This window comes from Somniosus microcephalus, chromosome 8 (assembly GCF_052327205.1).
Source record: "Somniosus microcephalus isolate GS21.2 chromosome 8, FLI_Smic_1.0, whole genome shotgun sequence".
In the NCBI taxonomy this organism is placed as follows: Eukaryota; Metazoa; Chordata; class Chondrichthyes; order Squaliformes; family Somniosidae; genus Somniosus; species Somniosus microcephalus.
This window is the reverse complement of record NC_140994.1, coordinates 23,686,715-23,711,829: the sequence shown is the minus strand read 5'-3', so window position 1 is coordinate 23,711,829 and position 25,115 is coordinate 23,686,715. Positions and strand designations below refer to the sequence as shown.

At 41.7% G+C, this 25,115-nt stretch overlaps 1 protein-coding gene across 5 annotated transcripts in view; it reads right to left on the bottom strand.

The window, feature by feature from the left end:
* shoc2 (SHOC2 leucine rich repeat scaffold protein) overlaps window positions 1–25,115 on the bottom strand; it is a 97,724-nt gene that overhangs the window by 38,204 nt on the left and 34,405 nt on the right. For all 5 annotated transcript variants that reach the window (XM_085994362.1, XM_085994364.1, XM_085994363.1 and 2 more), the window contains exons 2-3: window positions 17,234–18,191; window positions 8,495–8,632 (exon numbers count right to left, since the gene is read on the bottom strand). In XM_085994362.1, the coding sequence (XP_085850488.1) occupies window positions 8,495–8,632; window positions 17,234–17,933 (838 nt within the window). In that variant the 5' untranslated portion in view covers window positions 17,934–18,191. The remainder of the gene's footprint in view (window positions 1–8,494; window positions 8,633–17,233; window positions 18,192–25,115) is intronic.

Below are 25,115 nucleotides of genomic sequence, written 5' to 3'. Positions count from 1 at the left end.
TACAGCTGACCCAAATACTCAACAGTAATATATTTTTGAAATAGTTAAGCTTAACTAGTGCATGTAATGGAAAATAAATAGCACCCAACTGCTATGCGAAGCTATAATATTCTTACGTAGCAGTTTGCCTTTTCTCACCATCTACCGAAGCTATCTGGCCTATCTGTGAAGGATTTCCATAGATCCACTGATCTGAAAAAAAACCAGGCCATTAAATATCTTTAAAAAAAGTAACCAGGATCAGGTGAATTTAAATAACGTAAATCCTAAAAACAGCAAATACACATTTGGAGAAATCCTAAAAGATGTTTGTATTTCAATTGATTGGCTTAGCCTCGTCCTCATACAAACCAACTAACTGTTGTAACAACTGTATCAAGTTAAACTGGTTTTTAAAACCCTATGTCCTGTGACAGAATTAAAGAAGCCAATATCAAGCTAAATCGTTAAAAAATGAAGCATCATAATCTAGAGCCCAAGGATTTAAACGGAGAAAAAAAATTCAAACAAGGATCTTGTCCAGATTTAATGCAAGGAAAAATTGGCAAATGAATTGTAGATCAGCAACAGAAAAGGTCATGGAAAGTCTTCAAGGGTCAGGTTTCAGGAATGATTTACACCAACAACCCCAGTGTAAATCTATGGCCAGTCAGAGTAGGGCCGTGCTCAACGACTTGCATTTATATAGCGCCTACAACATAATAAAACATCCCAAGGTGCTTACAAGGTACAACATGGATGCACATTGGTCTGAATGTAAACGGAGTATGAAAAGTACAAGTGAACAAGAATGAAGTTAGCTGCAGGGGTCTTTAGTGAAATGAGATTTTGGGTGGCCATATTCTAGATCCTGGTGGACATAGGTCAAAAGTAGGAACTATTTAGCCCTAAACTGGAACCCTCAACAGCCCTCAAGCATGACTGGTGTTCGAAATGGAAAACAACACTAGTACAGTTGGAGATGATTCAAAGTTGGAGTTAAAACAAATTCAGGTAGAATCCATTAAGTTTTACGCTGCGTTTAACACAAAAGTGCTTGATGCCAACACTGTGCACCAAAGGTAGTGGTGAGCACTAAAAATACTTAATACAATAGTGTTAACAAAAGACAAAAACAACAGCTTGCATTTATATAATGCCTTTAACGTAGTAAAATGTCCCACAGTGCTTCACAGGAGCATTCAGACAATTTTGACACCAAGCCAGATAAATAGATATTTTTTTTTTTTTTTTTTTAATTTTTATTCATTGATGGGATGTGGGCGTCGCTGGCTAGGCCTGCATTTAGTGCCCATCCCTAATTGCCCTCGAGAAGATGGTGGTGAGCCGCCTTCTTGAACCGCTGCAGTCCATATGGTGTAGGTACACCCACAATGCTGTTAGGAAGGGAGTTCCAGGATTTTGGCCCAGCGACAGTGAAGGAACGGCGATACAGGTCCAAGTCAGGATGGTGTGTGGCTTGGAGGGGAACTTGTAGGTGGTGATGTTCCCATGCGTCTGCTGCCCTTGTCCTTCTAAGTGGTAGAGGTCGCGGGTTTGGAAGGTGCTGTTGAAGGAGCTTTGGCGAGTTGCTGCAGTGCATCTTGTAGATGGTACACACTGCAGCCACAGTGCACTGGTGGTGGAGGGAATGAATGTTGAAGGTGGTGGATGGAGTGCCAATCAAGCGGGCTGCGTTATCCTGAATGGTGTCGAGCTTCTTGAGTGTTGTTGGAGCTGCACTCATCCAGGCAAGTGGAGAGTATTCAATCACACTCCTGACTTGTGCCTTGTAGATGGTGGAAAGGCTTTGGGGAGTCAGGAGGCGAGACACTCGCTGCAGAATTCCCAGCCTCTGGCCTGCTCTTGTAGCCACAGTATTTATATGGCTGGTCCAGTTCAGTTTCTGATCAATGGTAACCCCCAGGATGTTGATAGTGGGGGAATTCAGCGATGGTAATGCCATTGAATGTCAAGGGGAGATGGTTAGAGTCTCGCTTGTTGGAGATGGTCATTGCCTGACACTTGTGGTGCGAATGTTACTTGCCACTTGTCAGCCCAAGTCTGAATGTTGTCCAGGTCTTGCTGCATATGGACACGGACTGCGTCAGTATCTGACAAGTCTCGAATGGTGAACAGTGTGCAATCATCAGCGAACATCCCCACTTCTGACCTTATGATCGAGGGAAGGTCATTGATGAAACAGCTGAAGATGGTTGAGCCTAGGACACTGCCCTGAGGAACTCCTGCAGTGATGTCATGTGATTGAGATGAATGACCTCCAACAACCACAGCCAACTTCCTTTGTGCTAGGTATGATTCCAACCAATGGAGAGTTTGCCCCTTGATTCCCATTGACTTCAGTTTTGCTAGGGCTCCTTGATGCCACACTCGATCAAATGCTGCCTTGATGTCAAGGGCAGTCACTCTCACCTCAGCTCTTGAGTTCAGCTCTTTTGTCCATGTTTGGACCAAGGCTGTAATGAGGTCAGGAGCTGAGTGGCCCTGGCGGAACCCAAACTGGGCGTCAGTTAGCAGGTTATTGCTGAGTAAGTGCCGCTTGGTAGCACTGTCGACGACACCGTCCATCACTTTGCTGATGATTGAGAGTAGACTGATGGGACGGTAATTGGCCGGGTCGGACTTGTCCTGCTTTTTGTAGACAGGACATACTTAGGCAATTTTCCACATTGCCGGGTAGATGCCAGTGTTGTAGCTGTACTGGAACAGCTTGGCTAGGGGCGCAGCTAGTTCTGGAGCACAAGTCTTCAGTACTATTGCCGGAATGTTGTCAGGGCCCATTGCCTTTGCAGTATCCAGTGTCTTCAGCCGTTTCTTGACATCACGTGGAGTGAATTGAATGGGCTGAAGACTGGCACCTGCGATGCTGGGGACCTCAGGAGGAGGCCGAGATGGATCATCCACTCAGCACTTCTGGCTGAAGATAGTTGCAAATGCTTCAGCCTTGTCTTTTGCACTCACGTGCTGGGCTCCACCATCATTGAGGATGGGGATATTTTTGGAGCCTCCTCCTCCTGTTAACTGTTTAATTGTCCACCACCACTCACGACTGGATGTGGCAGGGCTGCAGAGCTTTGATTTGATCCGATGGTTGTGAGATCGCTTAGCTCTGTCTATCGCATGTTGCTTCCGTTGTTTGGCATGCAAGTAGTCCTGTGTTGTAGCCTCACCAGGTTGACATCTCATTTTTCAGTATGCCTGGTGCTGTTCCCGGCATGCTCTCCTGCACTCTTCGTTAAACCAAGAACTGACCAAAAGCTTGGTCAAAAAGAGGTAGGTTTTAAGGAGCATCTTAAAGGAGGCAGACAGGCACAAGTTAGTTTAGAATCCAAAACAATTCAGCACTTGCAGATTTACTGAAAAATTGTTTTCTTTTGAAGGTGAGAAAAAAAAACTGTTGTTCCATCTTTAAAAAGCACAAGATTGTTGGTTACTAGTAATTATGAAAAATCAATGCAAAACAAATTCAAACTCCAAAAATGGGAAAAGAGAGCAAAAAAAGATTTTTTTAAAAAGGAAATAATCCATTCTACACAATCATTTTCCACCCTTGCAGGCAATCACATTCTCTATTATAGAAGCAGCCATTATGCAAACAAACGTGCATGCCGTTAGCAATTACATTGCGAAGCTTCATGAAACTGGAGTCTCTGGAGGCTGAGTGGTGCAGTGGTTTAGCACGTCATCCCTTCACCTCTGGTAACAGGGCTCATTCAAATCTAGCCCAGAGTACTGGGATGAGAGATTTCTCCCTCTGCTGGCTAGGAAGTTCTTAGATGAAATGAGCATGGATAATCTCAACCGAGTTTTCCATCGGTGTAGGTCTAGTACAAAACTACCTATAATTCACCGCTATTTGTGGTTAGAATATGGAACTTGCTACCACATGGAGTAGTCGAGGCAAAAAGCATAGATGCATTTAAGGGGAAGCTAGTTAAGTACGCGAGGGAGAAAGGCATAGAACGGATATGCTAATAGTGTTGGAGGAAGTAGAGTGGGAGGAGGCTCGTGTGGAGCAAGCACCAGCATAGACTGGAGTCTAAAACTAGGAGGCAGAGTCTCAGGATAAAGGGTCGGTCATTTAGGACTGAGGAGGAGAAATTTCTTCACTCAGAGGGTTGTGAATCTTTGGAATTCTCTACACCAGAGGGCTGTGGCTGCTCAGTCGTTGAGTATATTCAAGGCTGAGATCGATAGATTTTTGGACTCCAAGGGAATCAAGGGATATGGGGATCAAGCAGGAAAGTGGAGTGGAGGTTGAAGATCAGCCATGATCTCATTGAATGGCAGAGCAGGCTTGAGGGGCCATATGGCCTACTCCTGCTCCTACTTATGTTCTTAGACCAGTTGGGCCAAATGGCCTGTTTCTGTGCTGTAAATTCTATGTAATTTGACTGTCAGCTGGCTTGCAGAAATGGAAACATTCATATTGGTGGAGCAATTGGTACTCTACTGAGGTTAGGGCCATCAATATTGCTATGTGAGAATGGGGAATTAACTGACTTTTAACCTGATCCCGATACTGGGTGCCAAAAAGTAGAAACCAGCCCTCCCCACCCCACCAACCACCATCTGCTGTCCCCACCCCCACCATCGCCCTCCACTCCCCAGCACTTTGATTTATTTTTAAATATAAGGAGTCTCTATCACTGTTGTGTGGGAGCAATGAGGCACATTGTTTCACAAAACTACTTCGTATCTCTTCATCCCCATACACTCTGAAAATACGCTAGATCGTCAACCCTAGCGCACTCCGATTTTAAAAATAATGTCCACCCCTATAGCCTTTTTTAAACTCTTTCACTTCAGGACCTCTGTAATGGAAAGTGTAACATTGGTTAGTGGAGGGTAATCAGTCAAGAAGTTGATTAAATTACTAGTTTCACAATACAGATTGCAGGCTTTCATCCCATCTGTCAGTGCTGGATTTGACTGCAACATCTGCTGAATAAGAACACAAGCAGAGAAAAAAAAACTGCAGAAATAAGTTGGCTTTCCATAGTCATGGCGCAGGACTGACTAAAAGTTCATAAATAAAGGTACAACTGCAAATACTGAAAATTCTGGAATAAAACAGAAAATGCTGGAAATACATAGCAAAGTCACCCAGAATCTGTAAAGGGAAAGGACAGATGATGGCAGTTAGGGTGCGTATCTTCATCAGAACTGAAGACTTAAAAGATAATCGGGAATTGGAATCCGTTTGGGTAAAAGGGGGCGGGGGAGAGAATAAGCAGGAGGGAGAAAAGATCAACAGATATTCCAATCAGAGAGGGTTAATGGGTTGCATGACCTCCAAAATGCTCAACAGAAAAAAGCTTTTAGATGATATGAAAGATCAGCGCGGTGGAGAGAGATAAAGAGAACAGAATGTGGAGAGAGTTAAGCAGGTGAAAAGACGAATGGCCCACACAAATGAAAACATGAAGAATGGGGGTAAAAACAGAGAGGGAGAGAAAGAGAGAAGCTGCAAATGCAGTAAATCCAAAATTGGAACATAAAACGCTGCTGAGTTATCAAGTCTTCAGGTTACAAAATGACATTAATAACCCTAGCACAGAGGCATATGTTTTTCCACTTTATAAATCTTAAGTGCAAAAACCCAGCAGAAAATGCACCATACAAAAAAGGAGACAAAAACATTATACACTTAGTGCTTTAACTTCACTAGCTAGTCCTCTAATGTTTCATATATTTAGAAAGCCCTGGTACAAGAGAACGCTCTTAGATACAATGAAACCAACTTAAAACCAAACATCAGTTTTATCCACATATACAGTATTGCACTAAGCTCAATAGAGATCAATTAGGAATTAAGTTTGACAGAAATCAAATTAACATTAATCAATCTGATATTATGTTTGGTCATATAGCCCCATACTCTAGTCAAATTTATGCAAATTAATTTAATATCTTGCAGATTATTTATATTTCTATTTTCATACTGCATAGGTTTCAGAAAACATTCCTTAAAATAAGCAGACATTGAACTAAGTGGGTATTGCTGCTGAAGGTTTATGTAATAAAATGCGGCAGAATTTAAAACAAAAAGTATAGAATACAATTAATGTAGACCAGCTGCAAACCGTATCCTACTCTACAGTCGAATATGGGGAAAACCTGAAGCTCAATCCTTTCTCTTCAGCCGTACTAATAAAAGGCAATGTGATAAATTCTTTGATGCCAGATGTTATTTAAAAAAAATTTAGGCCCACAACTGAAGTTTAACATTGCAGTGCACAGGCCAAACTTATGGCGGCAATTTTCCATGCTCCTTAGTGCCAGCAAAGCCTGATCCAAAAAAATGTTTTTGTTGACGTTAGCGGCATCCATTTTACCTTCTGTTGCACACATCAAGCACAGCATGACTGGAGGGAAAAAATGGCTTTTCTATATTCTACCGTACAAAACCGGTTTGAAGCCAGACTATAGTCACTGCATCCTATGCTTTGTGTTAAATTCTGTAACACTAGCTACATAAAGCTTCAGTTCATCAGAACACATTTAACTGTGTGTTTTGACTTATTTTGCAGAACACATAAGATGTGCAACATGTTATCGAGGCAACACTTCCAAGAAGCCTTCTGTAGGATTGCTGGGTCCACAGTCAAGTGGTGCTCACCTACTACAGTACCATATATGTGAGATTGGCACATGTAGGAAAATCTACAGCAGGAATGCAGAAGAGCCTCAAGTCTCTCTGCACAAGGAGAACAGCGTTTTCCGAGAAGCCGTCTCCCTTTAAAATAATTAGTTCCATCCATTGTCTCCATGTGGTACCATTTTGTCCAAAGTGTCTGACTTCAATATGTCTAAATTTAACATTGCAACACTGGAGACAGAAACTGAGGCACGGTAAGCTGTAAAATTAAACCACCTTTATATTATAAACTTTTGCGAACTTAAGTCAGCTATCCAATTCTGGCTTCAGGTGAGAAATCTGAACCAGATGAATACATCTCAGAACAAGTCATTCTTATCCTGCACTTAAAAAACCAAGTCCTATGGGTATCGAAACAGTGGCAGTAGATAGCCAACTTATACTGCCCACTTATAAGTGAGGGCTGTTAGTTTTTTTAAGTTTTAAATGTTAAGTTGCTGCATAAATTACTAAAAATCATGTAGATAGCACTGGCAATGAGTTAAAGGTTAGAATTTAATTTGAGGGTTCGGTCTCAGTTTTGGCCATCAAAATTACAATCTTGCAGCTCAGCCTATAGTTATTATTTATATGAAGGTTTCTAATAATGGATCCATATTTAACATTTTCAAATATCCACTAGTGGATCATCACGCAAATTTAAAAAAATGAAATGACTTGATCTTGTGTTGGTACAAAATAAAACTACAAAGATCTTCTTTCAGGCTGAATAACGCTTTCAAGCCGTTACTATACATACAGTAGTGGCTTTGGCATTAGTGTGCCGTAGAAACCTCCATAAACTACAGCGTTACATCAGTAACCTGAACACACTGGATTGGGAATCAGTTATAAAACTGAATGCAGAAGCTTGAAGGAGGCATTATAATCTTTTGGTAAAGAGTTCATTAAGCAATAAACAAAAGCAGTCTATTCCACAGTTTCAATAGCATTTGTCTAACTTTTTGTGGCAGTACACTGCTTTGTCCATTAAACTTAAAAGTCCAGCGACCAACTTATCCCAACAACCCTTCGCTTGCTGTAAGCCAAACATGCTCCCGAGCAGATATTTAGCAACACAGATACCAACCTAAAATTAACATTTCAAATTGCAAACGGAGGGTGGGGGGCAGAGGAAGAAAGGATAAAAAGGGAAAGATGGAAAATTGCCATTTAGGCTCCTTGTGGCCCACTGAAGCATACTTTAGGGTAGCTACTTATGGAACAGGCAGGACAGTGTCCATAGGTCTCGCCCCGCAGTCAGGATCATCCAATCCTCCTGAATGACTTGTATTCAGAGAAGCAGAAAGAGGAAACAAATAACTAAATAAAACGTTCATTTATAATGCACATAATCATGGCCACTGATTTATAGTGACAGAATAAGTCAAATTCAGTTTGTATTACATAGGATTCCAGGATTTTTTAGCCACTATTTTGGAATTACATTCTGCGATTCCATCCATTTACAATTAGAGGCATTGGTTTAGTGACTGAATAAGCCAAATTCCAATTTTATTACATGGATTTCTAGGATTTTAACAGGGGTTTTGAGGATCAAACTCTGCAATTTAGTCAACTTTTCCATGGAATCTATATCAGTAACCTTGGATACAAATAATTCAATAAATTGTTGGACATTAGCAAACTCTATTTTGTTTTAATAAAGATTATAGAACCTCAAGAAATGAAGCACAGGCATTTCAGAGTATTAACCTCTAGCATTAACTAAAAGCCAAACACAAGCATGTAAATAGATAAACGGTGCCAACAATTTTGTACAAGTTAAACTATTTCAATATGGAGAAACTAAGAACTGTACGCAGCAGTACATAAGGAGAACTGATCCCTTACCTATGGTTTCAGGCAGATCAAGAAGCTCATTATGTTGTAGGTCAAGGTTTGTGATTTGTGTGCAATTGCCAATCTCTTTCGGGAGGTGTTCAAGCTGATTGTGAGCCACATCCAGTGTTATGAGGTTACAGAGTTCGCCTGTCAAAAAAGTATTAGAAATTTAGATGTTCATTAATAATTCTGATAGTAGTTTATCTTCTTTGAAGGCTTAAATTTCTTCAACTTATACTAGTTGCATTACTGTCCGTGTTGGAACATCAAGTTGAGTTGCAATGATTAATCTATATAAAACTTTAGGAAGACCACAAATACTGTGCGCAGGAAGGATGTTGTGCAAGACAGAGGAAAAACATTCCACCTTGGGATTTCTAGTTTAAACTAGCCATGAGAGGGGGGTACATCACAGATTCACCAGGATGCAGCCTGGTATAAAGAAATACAAATACGATGAAAGACTTAAAAAGTTGGAGCTGTTTATGTTAGAACAGAGGTGATTACATCGAGATGCTTAAAGTTGAAGAGATGAACAGAGTGGGTAGAAGCACAATGTTTCCACTGATTTTAGGGCTACAGAACAATGGGATATACAGGATTATGAGCAATTTAGGGCAGAATGCAGGAGAAACTATTTTTTTTTTTTTTTAAACATAGAATTACAGAATGTACAGCACAGAAACAGGCCATTCAGCCCAACTGGTCCATGACAGCGTTAAGGCTCCACATAAGCCTCCTGCCATCCTTTTTTTTTAAATACACGGAGGGTTGTGAGCAATGTTCCCTCTAATTGGCTGTGTAACCCATTCATACGCGATTTCTTCCATATAAAAGCCAGCGAGTGGCCTGCGCAGGACCTCCAGACCGCTGCGCAGTCACGCAGCTTAACGGGAACGTGGGCTGTGAGGCTGTTGAATGCAGTTCCAGAGTTGGTGATTGAAGCAGAGATCATGTCAACATTTAAGAATGATAGGTTGAAGGAAAGCAGAATAAAGGGATATGGAACAGGGCAGCCACATGGGATTCGGACTACTGCTCGTGTGGAGGGTAAACACCTACACAGACTGGTTATGCCTTTCTCCCAGTGTTTATGTCCAATTCTTTTATGGGATCGCTATGTACACAAATTGGCTGCCACACTTCCCCCGGTACTCCAATGTTTGCACGTCTTCCTAAATCTTAATGGTTGGAAATGGAAGAGCTCTATTCGGAATCTAATCGATGCTATAATCAATTTGGGCTAGATCAAACATTGGATGTAAAAAGTGGAAGTATTAATCCTCAGCGCATTATCGCTTAAAATTACAAGCGAAAAACCCTCTAGCATTTTTAATATGCAGGCAGAAGCTAAGCGGTTAGAGAGAAATGCTACCCACTGCACAAATGATAAATGTACTGATAAATGAAACACTCCTGACGACCAGCATAGTGGCTCGTGTATTTTTGTTACATTGGAGCTCACAGCCCTTCAATAAAAGCTAGCTGGAAAATAAGCTGAACAGCTAATTCAGTTAGTTACTTTTGCGTTTGGACCCAAATTGGGTGTTTCTGCCCAGATAGGGGAGGAAGGAATAAAATATCCACAGTTGATCGGACTGTAATTTGGTGGTCAAAAAGGAGGAGCAGAAGTAGTACTTTAAATGCAAAAAAACTTCTGCATTTTATGTCTTGGTTATATATTTAATGAAAAATATAAATATTGAAGATTTTCGGTCCTCGGATCATGCATGCTCTGGTGATTACTGTCATTTTAGGTTAGGTGGCGGCCAATGTTTCCTGTAAACTGCGCTTTGTTCTGCGCGGCCCGTTTCTTTTAATGTGCAGTCCCTTTAAATTTCTGCGCATGTACGGTATTTACAGTGTGACAGCCAGTGAGTAGCTGGTGCGCAGACCTTTCAGATTATTGCACGGCCATGCGCACACCTTAGCGGGAACATTGGCAGAGGCTCACACATGTTCAGTTCGGGTCACCACAGCCTCCAAAGTGCCTTAAATTTGGTGACGTCTTCATTAAATCAATAGAGATTGGCATCCTTCCTGCTCCTGGACACGGATCGAAAGTCATCAGTCATTAAATAACATTACCGGAAGCAGGAAAATTCAAATGTAGTTCACCAAGGCATCTCATCACTCAAAATAAACTACATTTTTGATTGAATTAGTTTTCCTTACTGTTGCAATGGTCATGTTTTTAATCAGAATTTAGTCAAAGTTTGAATTTGGATTTCTCTGCATTCCAAGGTCATCATCCCCTCCTCCTACACATCATTGCTGCCGCCAATGCCACTCAACCAGTTGTCAAGTGTAAGCAAATGGCACAAGCCTAATGTTCTCTTTCCTCCCATTGCTATCGAGCAAGATTACGATCCTGACAGCATTAACCTACATCGCACCAGCTACAGCAGTGGATGAAACATCCGAGATGCTGCCCTCTAATCCTGCTCCATAAAATAATCCTGCTCCATAAAATATTTCAGAAGATACATTGTGATGCTGTATTTTTCATGCAGAATAGAAATCAGACTACAATTCTAGAATGTAATTAAGGTTTTAACACGAGTAATTATGTTCAGCACCTTACAATCTAAAAACATACAATTTTAAATATTCCCTTCCAGTAGGAGGAAGACATAAAAAAAATGAATGTACAGATTCATAATCAATCAGTCTGCATTCAGTTAATCGCTTAATGCACTAAACCTTTCAGTCAATAGCTATGTATTAGTCCTAGACAGATGGAGTATGAGCATTAGGTGGGATTTGGGTTTATTTCATGCAAAAAGACCACTAAGTATCCAAGTTGTTTCAGTATATAGCACAAACCGTCAGGCCATTTGTTTAGAGTCTGTCATTAATAAAGCTGAAACAGAAAACGCTGGAAAAACTCAGCAGGCCAGGCAGCATCCGTGGAGAGACCGTTTTTTAAAAATACAAAATTTGCTTTAATCCAATATTTCTAACAGCACATCTTCCAATTCCTGAAACCCAATTAAATACAATTGTAGAAAGGGATAATTAAGACAAATGATATCCTGTCAGAATATGAAGATATTTGTGCGAGGGGCAAAATTGCTGACGAATTGATCCCAGCTGAAGCGGTCATCCACACCATTCCCCTCCACACTTTCCTGAGCCTAAGTAAATTCAAACTCATCCAAAACGCCATCACCTCATCCTATCCCGTATCATCCGTCCTCACCACCATTCACTGGTTCCCTATCCCCTAGCACAATGAATTCAAAATCCTCTTTTACAATCCTTCCACCAACTTGCCTTTCCCGACCTTCACCATCCCCTCCAGTCCCGTGTGCCAGTGCACACTTTGTTCTGACAACTCTGTCCTGCTATACATGCCACTCCCTCTGCTTCATCTTCAATGGCAGAACCTTCACCCAACTTGGCCCGAAATTGTAGAACACTCTTTTCCCAAACCCTTTTTGCTTTGTTAACTTTTGCCCTACCTTCAAAAGCCACCCGAAAACACCTCTTCAACCATGCCTTCAGTCACCACCTTGAACTCTTCTATTACTAATGTTTGGTGTCCATTTTTCCTCCCTCATTAAGCAAGTGCTACACTACAAAAATGCTAGCAACTTGTCAGGAATTTCATTTAAATTCTACATTTAAGCTCTGAATGCAATAGCTTGCCCCTGGCCATTTTAAAACAGAACCTATTGCTCATTTTAAAATCTATGCAAACCTTTTTACCATTTTAGCAGTCGGAAGGCTTAGCTTAAACTACTACTGCAGTCCTCAAATGGTTAACCAGTTTGTCTGACAAGGCAGTTCCTCTTACTGGGTGGTGTCAGCTAACTGCCTGTTTCAGTTATAGTGGGCAGCAAAAAAATGTTAAATTGCTAACACCTATGTGTAGCTGTGCTTCCTCTAACTCGAATTGCAATATAACACTACAAAAGCAGCAATGTACAAATGAATAATCTGCATTTACCCGATTGAGGAAAATGAGACATATACTGGACATTCCATTCGGCCTTGCAATTAGCACAAACTCCATTCAAAGGTACACATAAGGAACACCATTAATGCAAATATCCCTGCAAAGTGACTGATCTCAAGATAACAAAAGAATACACACAAATAGCCTCCCTTTCTCCAGACCACAAGTGTGGCGAAACACTAAGCTTCACCAAAGATGCAGTAGAAATGAAATATTGGATGAAAGCTTAATCTTTGTACTGACTCGCATTTCTCTATGCTCCACATCAAATATCCTGCACAATCACAGCAACGGTAAGCAGATCTGAACAGTGCAAGTCTCAGATGTGCCGGGCTATTAAATTAGGTACAACGTCCACTCTACTGGCATCAATTACCCATTTGTCTTGGTCCTGTTTCTGTGGGTCAAAGAATTAAGCTATTCGTTAATAAAGTGGCTGGCCTTGAACGAGCCACCTTACACCCCCGCACCCACCCCCCCAACAAAAACGAATTTACCAATAAATTAAAAGGTTCCAATCAATAATAGGATTAAATGGCAACAGTACACTGCAACTTCCACACTTTGCCAAGAACTAGGTTTTAATATTTATCCAGAAAATATTGTAAAATAAAAAAATATATAAATATCTTCAGTTTAATTACTTAGTACTAAATGGAGTTTCCTCTGGACTTCTGCATTTATTTTTAAAAGTTCAGTTTTGTAACTTTACAAGTCTGTGTACACGTAGGACAGAACAGTCCGGACTTTTCAGGGGGCAACACCAAAAAATTGAAGAGCAAATCTATTATCCTGAACTGCGACATACCCAAAATGGTTATTCTTTAAAACACAAAATATCATACTGGTTTACTCTTCCTTTTTTAAATAGACAACTCCTGCTTTCATATCACATGATTAGGCTCCAGGGGATGGAGAGGCAGATACGATGAATATAGCAATAGGAGCAGGCCATTCAGCCCCTCAAGCCTATTTGGCCATTCTATTAGCTCATGGCTGATTTGTATCTCAACTCCATTTACCCAACTTTGCTCCACATCTCTAGATACACTTATCCAACAAATCAATCTCAGTCTTGAAAATTTCAATTGACTCAGAAGCCACAGCCTTTTGGAAGGCGGGGGGGGGGGGGGGGGGGGAAAAAAGAGGAGAGAATTCCAGATTTCAACTACACTGTGAAAAGTGCTTCCTGATTTCACTCCTAAATGGATTATGTCCCCTTCTTTTGGATTCATCCACCAAAGGAAAGAGTTTCTTGATCTAATCTATTGAATAACTTTATCATTTTAAAAACCTCCTAAACTGAAGGCAATACAAACCAAGTTGATGCAACCTGTCCTCAAAATGTACCCTTCTAAGCCCCGATAGCATTCTGCTTTGAGGTCATCTACTTTAGACGGGAGAAAGACAAATCAAAATATTTTCTTAATGGTTGAGACCAGGAGTTGTGGAGGAGTAAAGGGATTTAGGTGTCAATATACATAAATCAAAGCTTTTAAACAGGTACAAAAGATAACCAAAAAGGCTAATGGAATGCTGGCCTTTATCTCAAGGGGTTGGAATACAAGAGTGAGGAAGTGATGCTTCAGTTGTACAGAGCCTTGGTCAGACCCCACCTGGAGTTCAAAACTGTGTTCAGTGTTGGGCAGCGAACCCCTGGAAAGATATATTGGTCTTGGAAGGGGTGCCGTGCAGATTCACAGATAGAAACACAGCAACAGTAGTGGCCCATTCATTTTGTCTCCAACTGCAGTCAATAATATTTAAATAGAAACATTCCTGAACTGGCCTCAAGACTGTAAAACACAATCTGTGCAATCAAGTGAAGTTCAAACTTGAAGCTACTGAGGATGAAGTACACATGCTCATATCAAACACAGCTCATGGGAGGCAAATACCCAATTAAACGAGCATCTCCAATGACTATACAACTCCCAATCCCTATGACTATACAACTCCCAATCCCTAACCAACACAGTAAATGTGAATACTTTTATAAATAACAATTTTGAAGCCAAAGCTAGCAACTGTGCGGCTGTAGCAATGTTTCAAATAGCTAAACTATTAAGATATAAACTGCACCATTTTATGGGGGTTTTTTAAAAATCTGAATTGATGCTTCAAGAGAATATTTGAGAATCCATTTGCATAGCCCTCATTATAGTAACAGCTCATTCTTCGGAAGTTCATTCTTAAGCAATGTATTAGTGAAATTTATGTTGGAATTACTATTTACTGTTAAAAGAGGCACTATGTTTTCACTAGTGGCGTGGCACTAGAGTTACTAATAATGCAATGCCACCAATATCACTAGTGTTTTACAGAACGTTTTGCATTGAATTGCCATTTTAAATGTAGGTATGTTTTCTCACTCAGATGAAGCTTCTTCAATATCAGTTCATTTGTAGTTCAGTGAATTACTACAAGCCCACTGTAATATACGAGAATTCACTACAAATTGATCGACGGTGGCAAGACATTTGATGCAATAACACAAGGTTAAAAAATAAAGTATCCTTCAAAGAAAAGATATATATATATCTCACTTCAATATTGAAGTATTTCCCTGAAATGTTGATAGAAACCTAGACTTAATATCCTCTGTAAATGGTGTTTTCCCCTCGATTGCCATATCTCTAGGAGTAATTATCTTAACTTACTTTTGCAGTGATTTATTGAATCCCACTGCATAGGCTCAAGAAAGATATATCATAACCTGGCTAATGACCAATAAAACTGGCAGATCGCTAGAAAAAGGGCACTGCAGCATTAAAGTGGAGATTACCTGCATTACGAATCCCTTGTTCCCACTTACTAAAATAAATTTAAAGCTATAGTCTACAATTCCCAGCATATTTTCAATGTAAAAGGTATAATTGAAGAATCTTGCTAGTGTTAGTCATCTGAAATCCAATCCTTTCTCTCAATAGTTTTGAACAGACACTAACACCTGCAGCACCATGAATGAAAGGGATTCATTCATTTACAAAGTAACCTCCGCATCCTACAAAGATACGCATCACAGAACTATCTTGTGATATCAAAAGCACTAGTTTCTTTAAAAAAATAAATACAAAATAATACTGGATGACTGGCAGAGTTGTACAGGCAGTAATCCATTCTCAGGGGCCAGGTGATAAACGACTCAGGCTTCATTCCTGCAGTTGGGGATGTTCCTCTGAACCCTCTGACTGAATTACTGCCTTGTGATCGACTGCCAGCCTTCCAGCATTCTGTGTAGACAAAGCATTTTATCAGAGTGCGTACAGTTTTGCACAATTTTGCACTCCTGAACATCAAAAGTCCATTGTGATATTGCACCCGTCACAGAACATAGGAGCAGGAGTAGGTCATTTAGCCCCTCGAGCCTCTTCAGCCATTCAGAGATCATGGCTGATCTGCAACCTAATTCCATATACCTGCCTTTGGCCCATATCCCTTAATACCTTTGGTTAACAAAAATGTATCAATCTCAGACTTAAAATTAACAATTGACCTAGCAACAACTTCCGTTTGCGGAAGAGTTCCAAACTTCTGCCACCCTTTGTGTGTAGAAGTGTTTCCTAATTTCACTCCTGAAAGGTCTGGCTCTAACTTTTAGACTATGCCCCCCTAGTCCCAGACTCCCCAACCAGCAGAAATAGTTTCTCTCTATCTACCCTATCTGTTCCCCTTAATGGCCCAGTAATTCCTCTCCCAACGCGCGAGTACGGATGGGGTACTCACGCGTGTGCCCGGAGGAATTGCCGGTTTTCAGCATGCACAGCGCATGCGGGGGAAAACCGGCATTGCCTCTCCTCTGACCCAAGAGGCTGAACGCGTGCGACTGCACAGGCAGCGCGTGCAACTTGGATTTCCTTTATTATTATTTTTTTTTTTTTATAAAAAGAGAGTTGCGCATGTGTAAAGGCCTCCGGTTTTTACGCATTGAAAAGCCACACGTTTTACAGGTAAGTGGTCTATTAATACAATTTATTAAAAAAATTTCCACAGGTTTATTATTTTTTTAAAGAATTTACAGTAAGGTAAGTTTAGTTTTAGTCCCGTCTTTTTATATAATAATTTTTTTCAAATTTTAAAATTATTGTTTAAAATAGTTTTTTTACAGTTATTTATGGTTCATTTAAGTAGTGCAATTTTTTTTAAATTTTCTTTCAGGTTTAAGTAGTGTTTTGGGGCCAGGAGTTTTCATGAGTTTGACAGTTCTTACTATCAAACTCATGAATGAACTTTTGCAACCTCCCATTGGTTGCCCTGTGCTCACGTGATCCCAGCCGGCTCATCGCACTAAGTACGCCGCTGGGTCACGCACGCACAGCGCGGCAGGACCTCAAGCGGGCCAGTGAGAGGAAATGCAATGCGGGCCAGGATTGAAAGGTCAGCACACCGGGTAAGTGCACATCGGGGGCTTGCACGCGCGGCAAGCTCCCGATCCTAATTTCAGGGCCAATATCTTGAAAACTTCGATCAGATCACCCCTTAACCGTCTAAATTCCAGGGAATACAACCCTAGTTTGTGTAATCTCTCCTCGTAACTTAACTCTTGCTCACCTCTTCGCGCCCAATGGCAAGTGAACAAAAATAATTGAACTTGCATTTAGTGTTGGAGATATTACTCCAATTTGTATAGCTACAGTGTGTGCAGTCAATACACACAAAAACAGATCAATAATGAATGAAACCCTCAAAACAGAACACTGCAACCAGTTATGCCACAATAATATTTTTAATAAACCTGAAGGGGTCAAAATTGTACTGGACATGGAGGGAACACACAGAACACCTACCTATTTCAGCAGGGAGCTGTTTAATTTTGTTCTCGCGGATACTCAGCATTGTAAGTTTGGATAGATTTTTGATGTCCTTCTCCACAGTAGTTATACGGTTAAACCGCAGATAGAGAGTGGCGAGGGAAATCAGCTTGTATACGACTGCAGGGATTTCTCGCAGTTTGTTGTGTCGTAGATCAAGCATTCGCAGTTTCTTCAAGTTATCGAGAGAGTCAGGCAAACTTGTAAGTGAATTCTCACTCAGTGCCAGGGTGACCAAGTTCACAAGGCATCCCAGTTCTACTGGCAAACACTGCAACTTGTTACTATACAAATAAAGCTCAGTTAATTGGGTCAATTCCTTGATTGACGTTGGAAGCATGTGAATAGATCTCTTGGCCAAGTCCAAACGCATTGCATTCTCCTCACGACACTTGTTTAACTCTTTAACCACTTCAGCATTACTCGATTTTTTACGCCCTGGTGCTGGATTTGGCCGTTTTATTGTATTGTCCACTTGGAATTGCACGCCTGGTTGTACCCCACTAGATTCTTTCTTTCCTTCTTTGGCATCTTTCCCTTTGGTCTTGGATTCTTTCTCTTTACCATCTTTCCCAAAGCCACCAGAAGCCTTTGTATCCCTTTCCTTGTCCTTTCCCAATGAAACTTTAGGGTCCTTTTCTTTGCAGTCTTTTTCTTTTCCTAGTGTACTACTCATAGTGGCTGCCAAATAAGTAGCCAACTCGGTAACGTTTAAAAAAACACAATGGAGCAAATTCTTATCTTCAAAAGGTTAAAAGGTTCGTATTTAAAATGTTCTAGGAAACCAAGTAAAATGGAGCAAGAAGTCTGATATGGTACCAAACTGCACATTTGTCGTTAGTGGACATAGTCTCCAGCTTTAATCTGGAAAGGAGCTGTTGTCCACATGTTGAACATCCCAAGTCTCCTGTATCATGTGTCAGTAAAAGTATTCCTGCAATAAACAAAAGGATAAAATATGATTAAAGTAGGTGCCACCAAAGCAACTGCATATCAAGCATTTCTTAAACAAAAAAATATTTCTCCAACTAGGAATGCCAAATATGGAAATAGAATGACAATTTTCCTAATTCAATGATTTATAAATTAAGGTTTGTAATTTTGGAATCCTGTATCTTAACCGTTTTAATGGCCCCAACATCTCCATTCACCGTCTAAAAACGGAGGTTTTAGGTTTACTGAAGTAACTACCTGCACTGTTCCTAGTGACTGAACGAAGACAAGCTAGGTAGAGAGAAAAGGAGCCACAATCGAAGAGAACAGATGGTGAGAAAGAAAAAAAAAAATCAGGGTGAGAGAGAGAGAGAGAGAGAGAAAGGAGCCGGGAGTGAGAGAGTGAGAGGAGGAGCCAGGAGAGAGAGAGGAGGAAAGGAGCCGGGAGAGAGAGAGAGGAGGAAAGGAGCCGGGAGAGAGAGGAGGAAAGGAGCCAGGGGAGAGAGAGAGAGAGAGAGAGAGAGAGAGAGAGAGAGAGAGAGAGAGAGAGAGAGAGAGATTGCAGTGTGAAGAAAGGCACAGGTGAGATTGTGATCTGGGACAGCATAAAAGGTGCCCTTAGAAAAATAAACGAGAGGGGGAGGGGAGATCGGAAGAGCTGGAGTTTGAATGCCTAACACCCAGCAGTGAGCAGGAGCCAGGGCAGTGATATTACAGGGTAGAGAAGCAAAACATTTCTGGAGCAACTGGTTTAAATTCTTAATAAAAAGAGAATGCTAGAAATACGCAGGTCAGGCAGCATCTGTGGAGCAAGAAAGAGAGTGAACGTTTCAGGTCGATGACCCTTCGTCAGAACTGGAAAACGTTAGAGATGTAACAGATTTTAAGCAAGCGCAGGGGCAGGGAAAGGGGGGAGGGGAGGAGAGAACAAAAGGGAAGGTCTGTGATAGGCAGGAGAGATTAAGAGATATATTTAAATACTTGATAGACTGGATCAATACTGTAGTGAGCTGTGGCACTTGCCTGGTTATAAAATAAGGAGCCTGGTTATAAAATAAGGAGCTTATAAATATGAAAGGAGGTGGTGAGAGCCAAAAGCCCAGAGATAGGAAATTAAAAGTAACTTACAATCCTGATGCCTACCCAAGAGTGGGATAATAGGCATTCAGGATTGCAAAGGAGGTTCTCTCTCCACAGGTACTGTCCCCCTCTCCCTCAAGTCTGCAGTCATCACCCCGCTCCTCAAAACTCAACCCTTGATCCCTCCGTCCTTACAAACTACTGCCCCCCATCTCCAACCTCCCTTTCATCTCCAAAGTCCTTGAACGTGGTGTTGCCTCCCAAATCCGCGCCCATCTTTCCCGCAACTCCATGTTTGAATCCCTCCAATCAGGTTTCTGCCCCTGCCACAGTACCAAAACTGCTCTCAGTCACAAATGACATCCTTTGTGACTGGGACAAAGGTAAACTATCCCTCCTTGTCGTTCTTGACTTATCTGCAGCCTTCGACACATCATCCAAAAACACAGCGTCAGTTTTCACATGTATGCTGACGACATCCAGCTCCGCCTCACCACCTCTCTCGACCCCGCCATGGTCTCTAAATTGTCAGGCTGCTTGTCCGACAAAGTTCTGGATGAGCAAAAATTTTCTCCAATTAAATATTGGGCAGACCGAAGCCATTGTTTTCGGTCCCCGCCACAAACTCTGTTCCCTAGTCACTGGCTCCATCCCTCAACATCTGTCTGAGGCTGAACCACACTGTTCGCAACCTTGGTGTCATATTTGACCCTGAAATGAGCTTCCGACCACATATCCGCAGCATAACTAAGACCGCCTACTTTCACCTCTAACATCGCCCGTCTCCGCCCTTGCCTTAGCTCATTTCCTCCCTCCCACCCCCCAGAGATATCTGCACTCCTCTAATTCTGCCCTCTTGAGCATCCCCGATTATAATCGCTCAACCATTGGTGGCCGTGCCTTCTGTTGCCTAGGCCCCAAGCTCTGGAATTCCCTGCCTAAACCTCTCCGCCTCTCTTTCCTCCTTTAAGATGCTCCTTAAAACCCACCACTTTGACCAAACTTTTGATCATCTGCCCTAATTTCTCCAGATGCGGCTCGGTGTCACTTTTTTGCTTTATAACACTCCCGTGAAGCACCTTGGGATGTTTTACTATGTTAAAGACGCTATATAAATACAAGTTGTTTTTGTTATTACAAGCACACATTCAGTCTTATATTACTGTATAGAAAATAATAAAGTACAATTTGGATACAACAGAGTCGCATCATTATGATACAGGGAACCAATATCATTTACCGAGTGCATGGATAAGGCTGTAAATACCAGACACCAATCTATAAAATTTAAATTGATAAAATTATCCATGTTCCTTTGAATTTCCCTCGCATTCCTTTGAAGCTCCAAGTGCGTCATCCTACATGCTCTTTGCCCTCCCTACACCCTCACTATAATGAAATAAGACTTACCTTCCCTAACTCAATCTTTTCCAGAATCTCAAAACTGTGGAACTCTACATCTTGCAACAATATTCGTGTGGTTATATGATGCATCAAATAGAAATCGTTGTATTCTGCAATCACTGTTCCAAATAGCTGCTAAAATAATCTGCATGTTTTGCTTGAACACATAACTAATTTGAACCAATTCTGCAGTCAGCATTCAGGCTCTGCTTTGTAAGGAGCCTCATGCAAAAATGAAAACATCAAAGAATAAATAATTTACAAAGCTTGCCGTGAATAGAAACATTACAGCACACCGTTTCCTTTCTTCGACTATTGTCAGCTTCTTCAAACCCAAACTTGGCATTTTGCACTCCACTTCCTCATTTACCCAGTCTCTCATTCTTTTCAACCGTGGCAACGGCCTGCACCAACTGACTTGGCCCTTCACCTTCCAATTTAAAAAATGTATTAAGAAATCCCAGGATAAGGCAAACACCTTTTCTGCTCCGCACTAGTTTGTGCAGCTATCTTTTGCAGAGTTTACACATCACAAGTCACGTGTGCAGCATTACAATACTGAAATTAGACACTGTTCTTTCACTGCAAAAAGATTTCACATATTTGCTTGAAGGGCACTTGTGCAGTACTTTCACTTTCCAAACACACTATGCCCCTATGTAGTCAAGGCCAACAGCGACTGCTGATATGTATATTATGAAGTTCTATGCCATTTTTAAAAAATCTTAATCACTTCGACTGAAACAGATAGCAATGCTGAACAAAGTAACCGATATGGTCGTAACATTTCCCACCCCACCTTTCTTCTTTGCAATGAATTCTAATAGAGCCATGGTAGAGCCACAATAAAGTAATGGTTTTGTACCATACTGTTAAGACAAACAGTCCAATTATGTCACAAAACTGGTCATTTAGAGTGAGTGAAAAGAGGGTCGTGGATTACTCGTTTGATGAGTTGGTCATGCCGCAGGGTAGGGCTGCACAGGCAGAAGGGAAATGGGTGACCATCAGGCAGAGCAGTAGAGGCAGGCAGGTAGTGCAGCAAACCCCTGTGGCCATCCCCCTTTCAAACAGGTATACCAATTTGGATACTGTTGAGGGGGATGACTTACCAGAGGAAGGCAGCATCAGCCAACTTCCTGGCACCAAGGGTGCTTCTGTTGCTCAGGAAGGGAGGAAAAAGAGTGGGAGAGCAATAGTGGTAGGGGATTCCATCGTAAGGGGAACAGATAGGCGTTTCTGTGGCCGTAGACATGACTCCAGGATGGTTTGTTGCCTCCCTGGTGCCAGGGTCAAGGATGTCACTGAACGGCTGCAGGGCATTCTGAAGGGGGAGGGTGAACAGGCAGAGGTCGTGGTTCACATTGGGACCAACGACACAGGTAGGAAGAGGGACGAGGTCCTGCAGCAAGAATTTAGGGAGCTAGGTAGCAGATTAAAGAGTAGCACCTCAAAGGTTGTAATCTCTGGATTACTCCCGGTGCCACATGCTAGTGAGTATAGGAATAGGAGGATAGAGCAGATGAATGCGTGGCTAAAGAGTTGGTGCAGGAGGGAGGGCTTTAGTTTCCTGGATCACTGGGCCTGCTTCTGGGGAAGGTGGGACTTGTACAAGTCGGACAGGTTGCACCTGAACCAGAGCGGGACAAATATCCTTGCGGGGAGGTTTGCTAGCACTGTTCGGGGGGGGGGGGGGGGGGGGGGTTTAAACTAAAATGGCACGGGGTTGGGAACCTGAGCAAGGAGACAGAGGAAATGAAAACAGGGATAAAAGCAAAAGATAGGAAGCAGAAAAACAAAAGTGGCAGTCAGAGAAATCAACGGTTTAAATCAAACGTGGCCACAGTAAATAATAATTCTAATAGGTCTAAGAGCATTAAAAAAAACAAGCCTGAAGGCTGTGTGTCTTAATGCAAGGAGCATTTGTAATAAGGTGGATGAATTGGCTGCGCAAATAGAGGTAAACGAATATGATTTGGTTGGGATTACAGAAACGTGGCTCAAGGATGGCCAAGACTGGGAACTCAACATCCAGGGGTATTCGATATTCAGGAAAGATAGGCAAAAAGGAAAGGGAGGAGGGGTAGCGTTACTGGTTAAAGAAGGGATTAACACAATTGTAATGAAGGATATTATCTCTGATGATGTGGAATCTGTATGGGTAGAATTGAGAAATACTAAGGGTAAAAAAACATTAGTGGGGGTGGTATATAGACCTCCAAACAGTAAGGTGGAGGTTCGGGACAGCATTAAAAGGGAAATTAAAGAAGCGTGCAAGAAGGGCACAGCAGTCATCATGGGTGACTTTAATCTACATATAGATTGGGCCAACCAAATGAGTAACAATGCTGTGGAGGAGGAATTCCTGGAGTGTTTACGGGATGGTTTCCTGGACCAATATGTCGAGGAACCAACCAGAGATCAGGCCATCTTAGACTGGGTATTATGCAATGAGAAAGGATTAATTAGCAATCTTGTTGTACGAGGCCCCTTGGGTCAGAGCTATCATAATATGATCAAATTCTTCATTAAGATGGAGAATGAAGTCGTTGACTCAGAGACAAGGGTCCTCAATTTAAATAAAGGAAACTACGATGGTCTGAGGAGCGAGTTGGGTAGGATTGAGTGGGGAATGGCACTCAAAGGGTTGACGGTGGATAGGCAATGGCAAACATTCAAAGACCAAATGGATGAGCTACAGAATTTGTTCATCCCAGTTTGGCATAAAAATAAAACAAAAACGGTGACTCAACCGTGGCTAACAAGGGAAATCAGGGATAGCATAAGATCCAAGGAGAGGACATATAAATCAGCTAGAAAAAGCAATAATCCTGAGGATTGTGAGCAGTTTAGGATTCAACAAAGGAGGACAAAGAGATTAATTAAGAAAGGGAAAATAGAATATGAGAGTAAGCTAGCTGGGAACATAAAAACTGACTGTAAAAGCTTTTATAGATATGTGAAGAGAAAAAGATTGGTGAAGTCAAGCGTAGGTCCCTTACAGTCAGAATCAGAGGAATTTATCATGGGAAACAAGGAAATGGCAGACCAACTAAATACATACTTTGGTTCTATCTTCACAAAGGAGGACACAAATAACCTCCCAGAGATGCCGGGGAACATAGGGTCTGATGAAAGGGAGGAACTGAAAGAAATCAGTATTTGTAGGGAAATGGTGTTAGGAAAATTGATGGGACTGAAGGCAGATAAATCCCCAGGGCGTGATGGTCTATATCCCAGGGTACTTAAGGAAGTGGCCCTAAAAATAGTAGATGCATTGCTGGTCATCTTCCAGAACTCAATAGACTTTGGAATGGTACCCATGGATTGGAGGGTAGCTAATGTTACCCCACTATTCAAAAAAGGTGGTAGAGAAAAAGCAGGGAATTATAGCCTGACATCGGCAGTGGGGAAAATGCTAGAGTCTATTATAAAAGATGTAATAGCAGAGCACTTGGAAAGCAGTGACAGGATCGGACAAAGTCAACTCGGATTTACAAAAGGTAAATCATGCTTGACTAATCTACTGGAATTTTTTGAGGATGTAACTGGTAAAATAGATAAGGGAGAACCAGTGGATGGTGTATTTGGACTTTCAGAAGGCTTTCGATAAGGTCCCACATAAGAGATTAGCGTGCAAAATTAAGGCACATGGGATTGGGGGCAAGGTATTGACTTGGATAGGGAACTGGTTGGCGGACAGAAAGCAAAGAGTTGGAATAAACGGGTCGTTTTCCGAGTGGCAGGCAGTGACTAGTGGGGTACCGCAAGGATCGGTCCTAGGACCCCAGCTGTTCACAATATATATTAATGATCTGGACGAAGGAATTGGATGTAATATCTCCAAATTTGCAGACGACACAAAGCTGGGTGGGAGGGTAAGCTGTGAGGATGTCGTGAAACTCCAGTACGATTTGGACAGGTTGGGCGATTGAGCAGAAACATGGCAAATGCACCATAATGTGGATAAATGTGAGGTTATCCACTTTGGTGGCAAAAACAGGAAGGCAGATTATTTGAATGGCAATAGATTGAGAGAAGGGGAAGTGCAAAGAGACCTGGGTGTTATTGTGCACCAGTCACTGAAGGTAAGCATGCAGGTGCAGCAGGCGGTTAGGAAGGCAAATGGTATGTTGGCCTTCGTAGCAAGAGGGTTCGAGTACAGGAACAAGGATGTCTTGCTACAGTTGTACAGGGCCTTGGTGAGACCGCACCTTGAGTATTGTGTGCAGTTTTGGTCACCTTACCTGAGGAAGGACGTTCTTGCCATGGAGGGAGTGCAGCGAAGATTCACCAGGCTGATACCTGGGATGGCAGGAATGACGTATGAGGAGAGATTGTGTCGATTGGGCTTATACTCACTGGAGTTTAGAAGATTTGAGAGGGGATCTCATCAAAACCTATAAAATTGTCAGGTCTGGACAGACTAGATGCAGGAAGG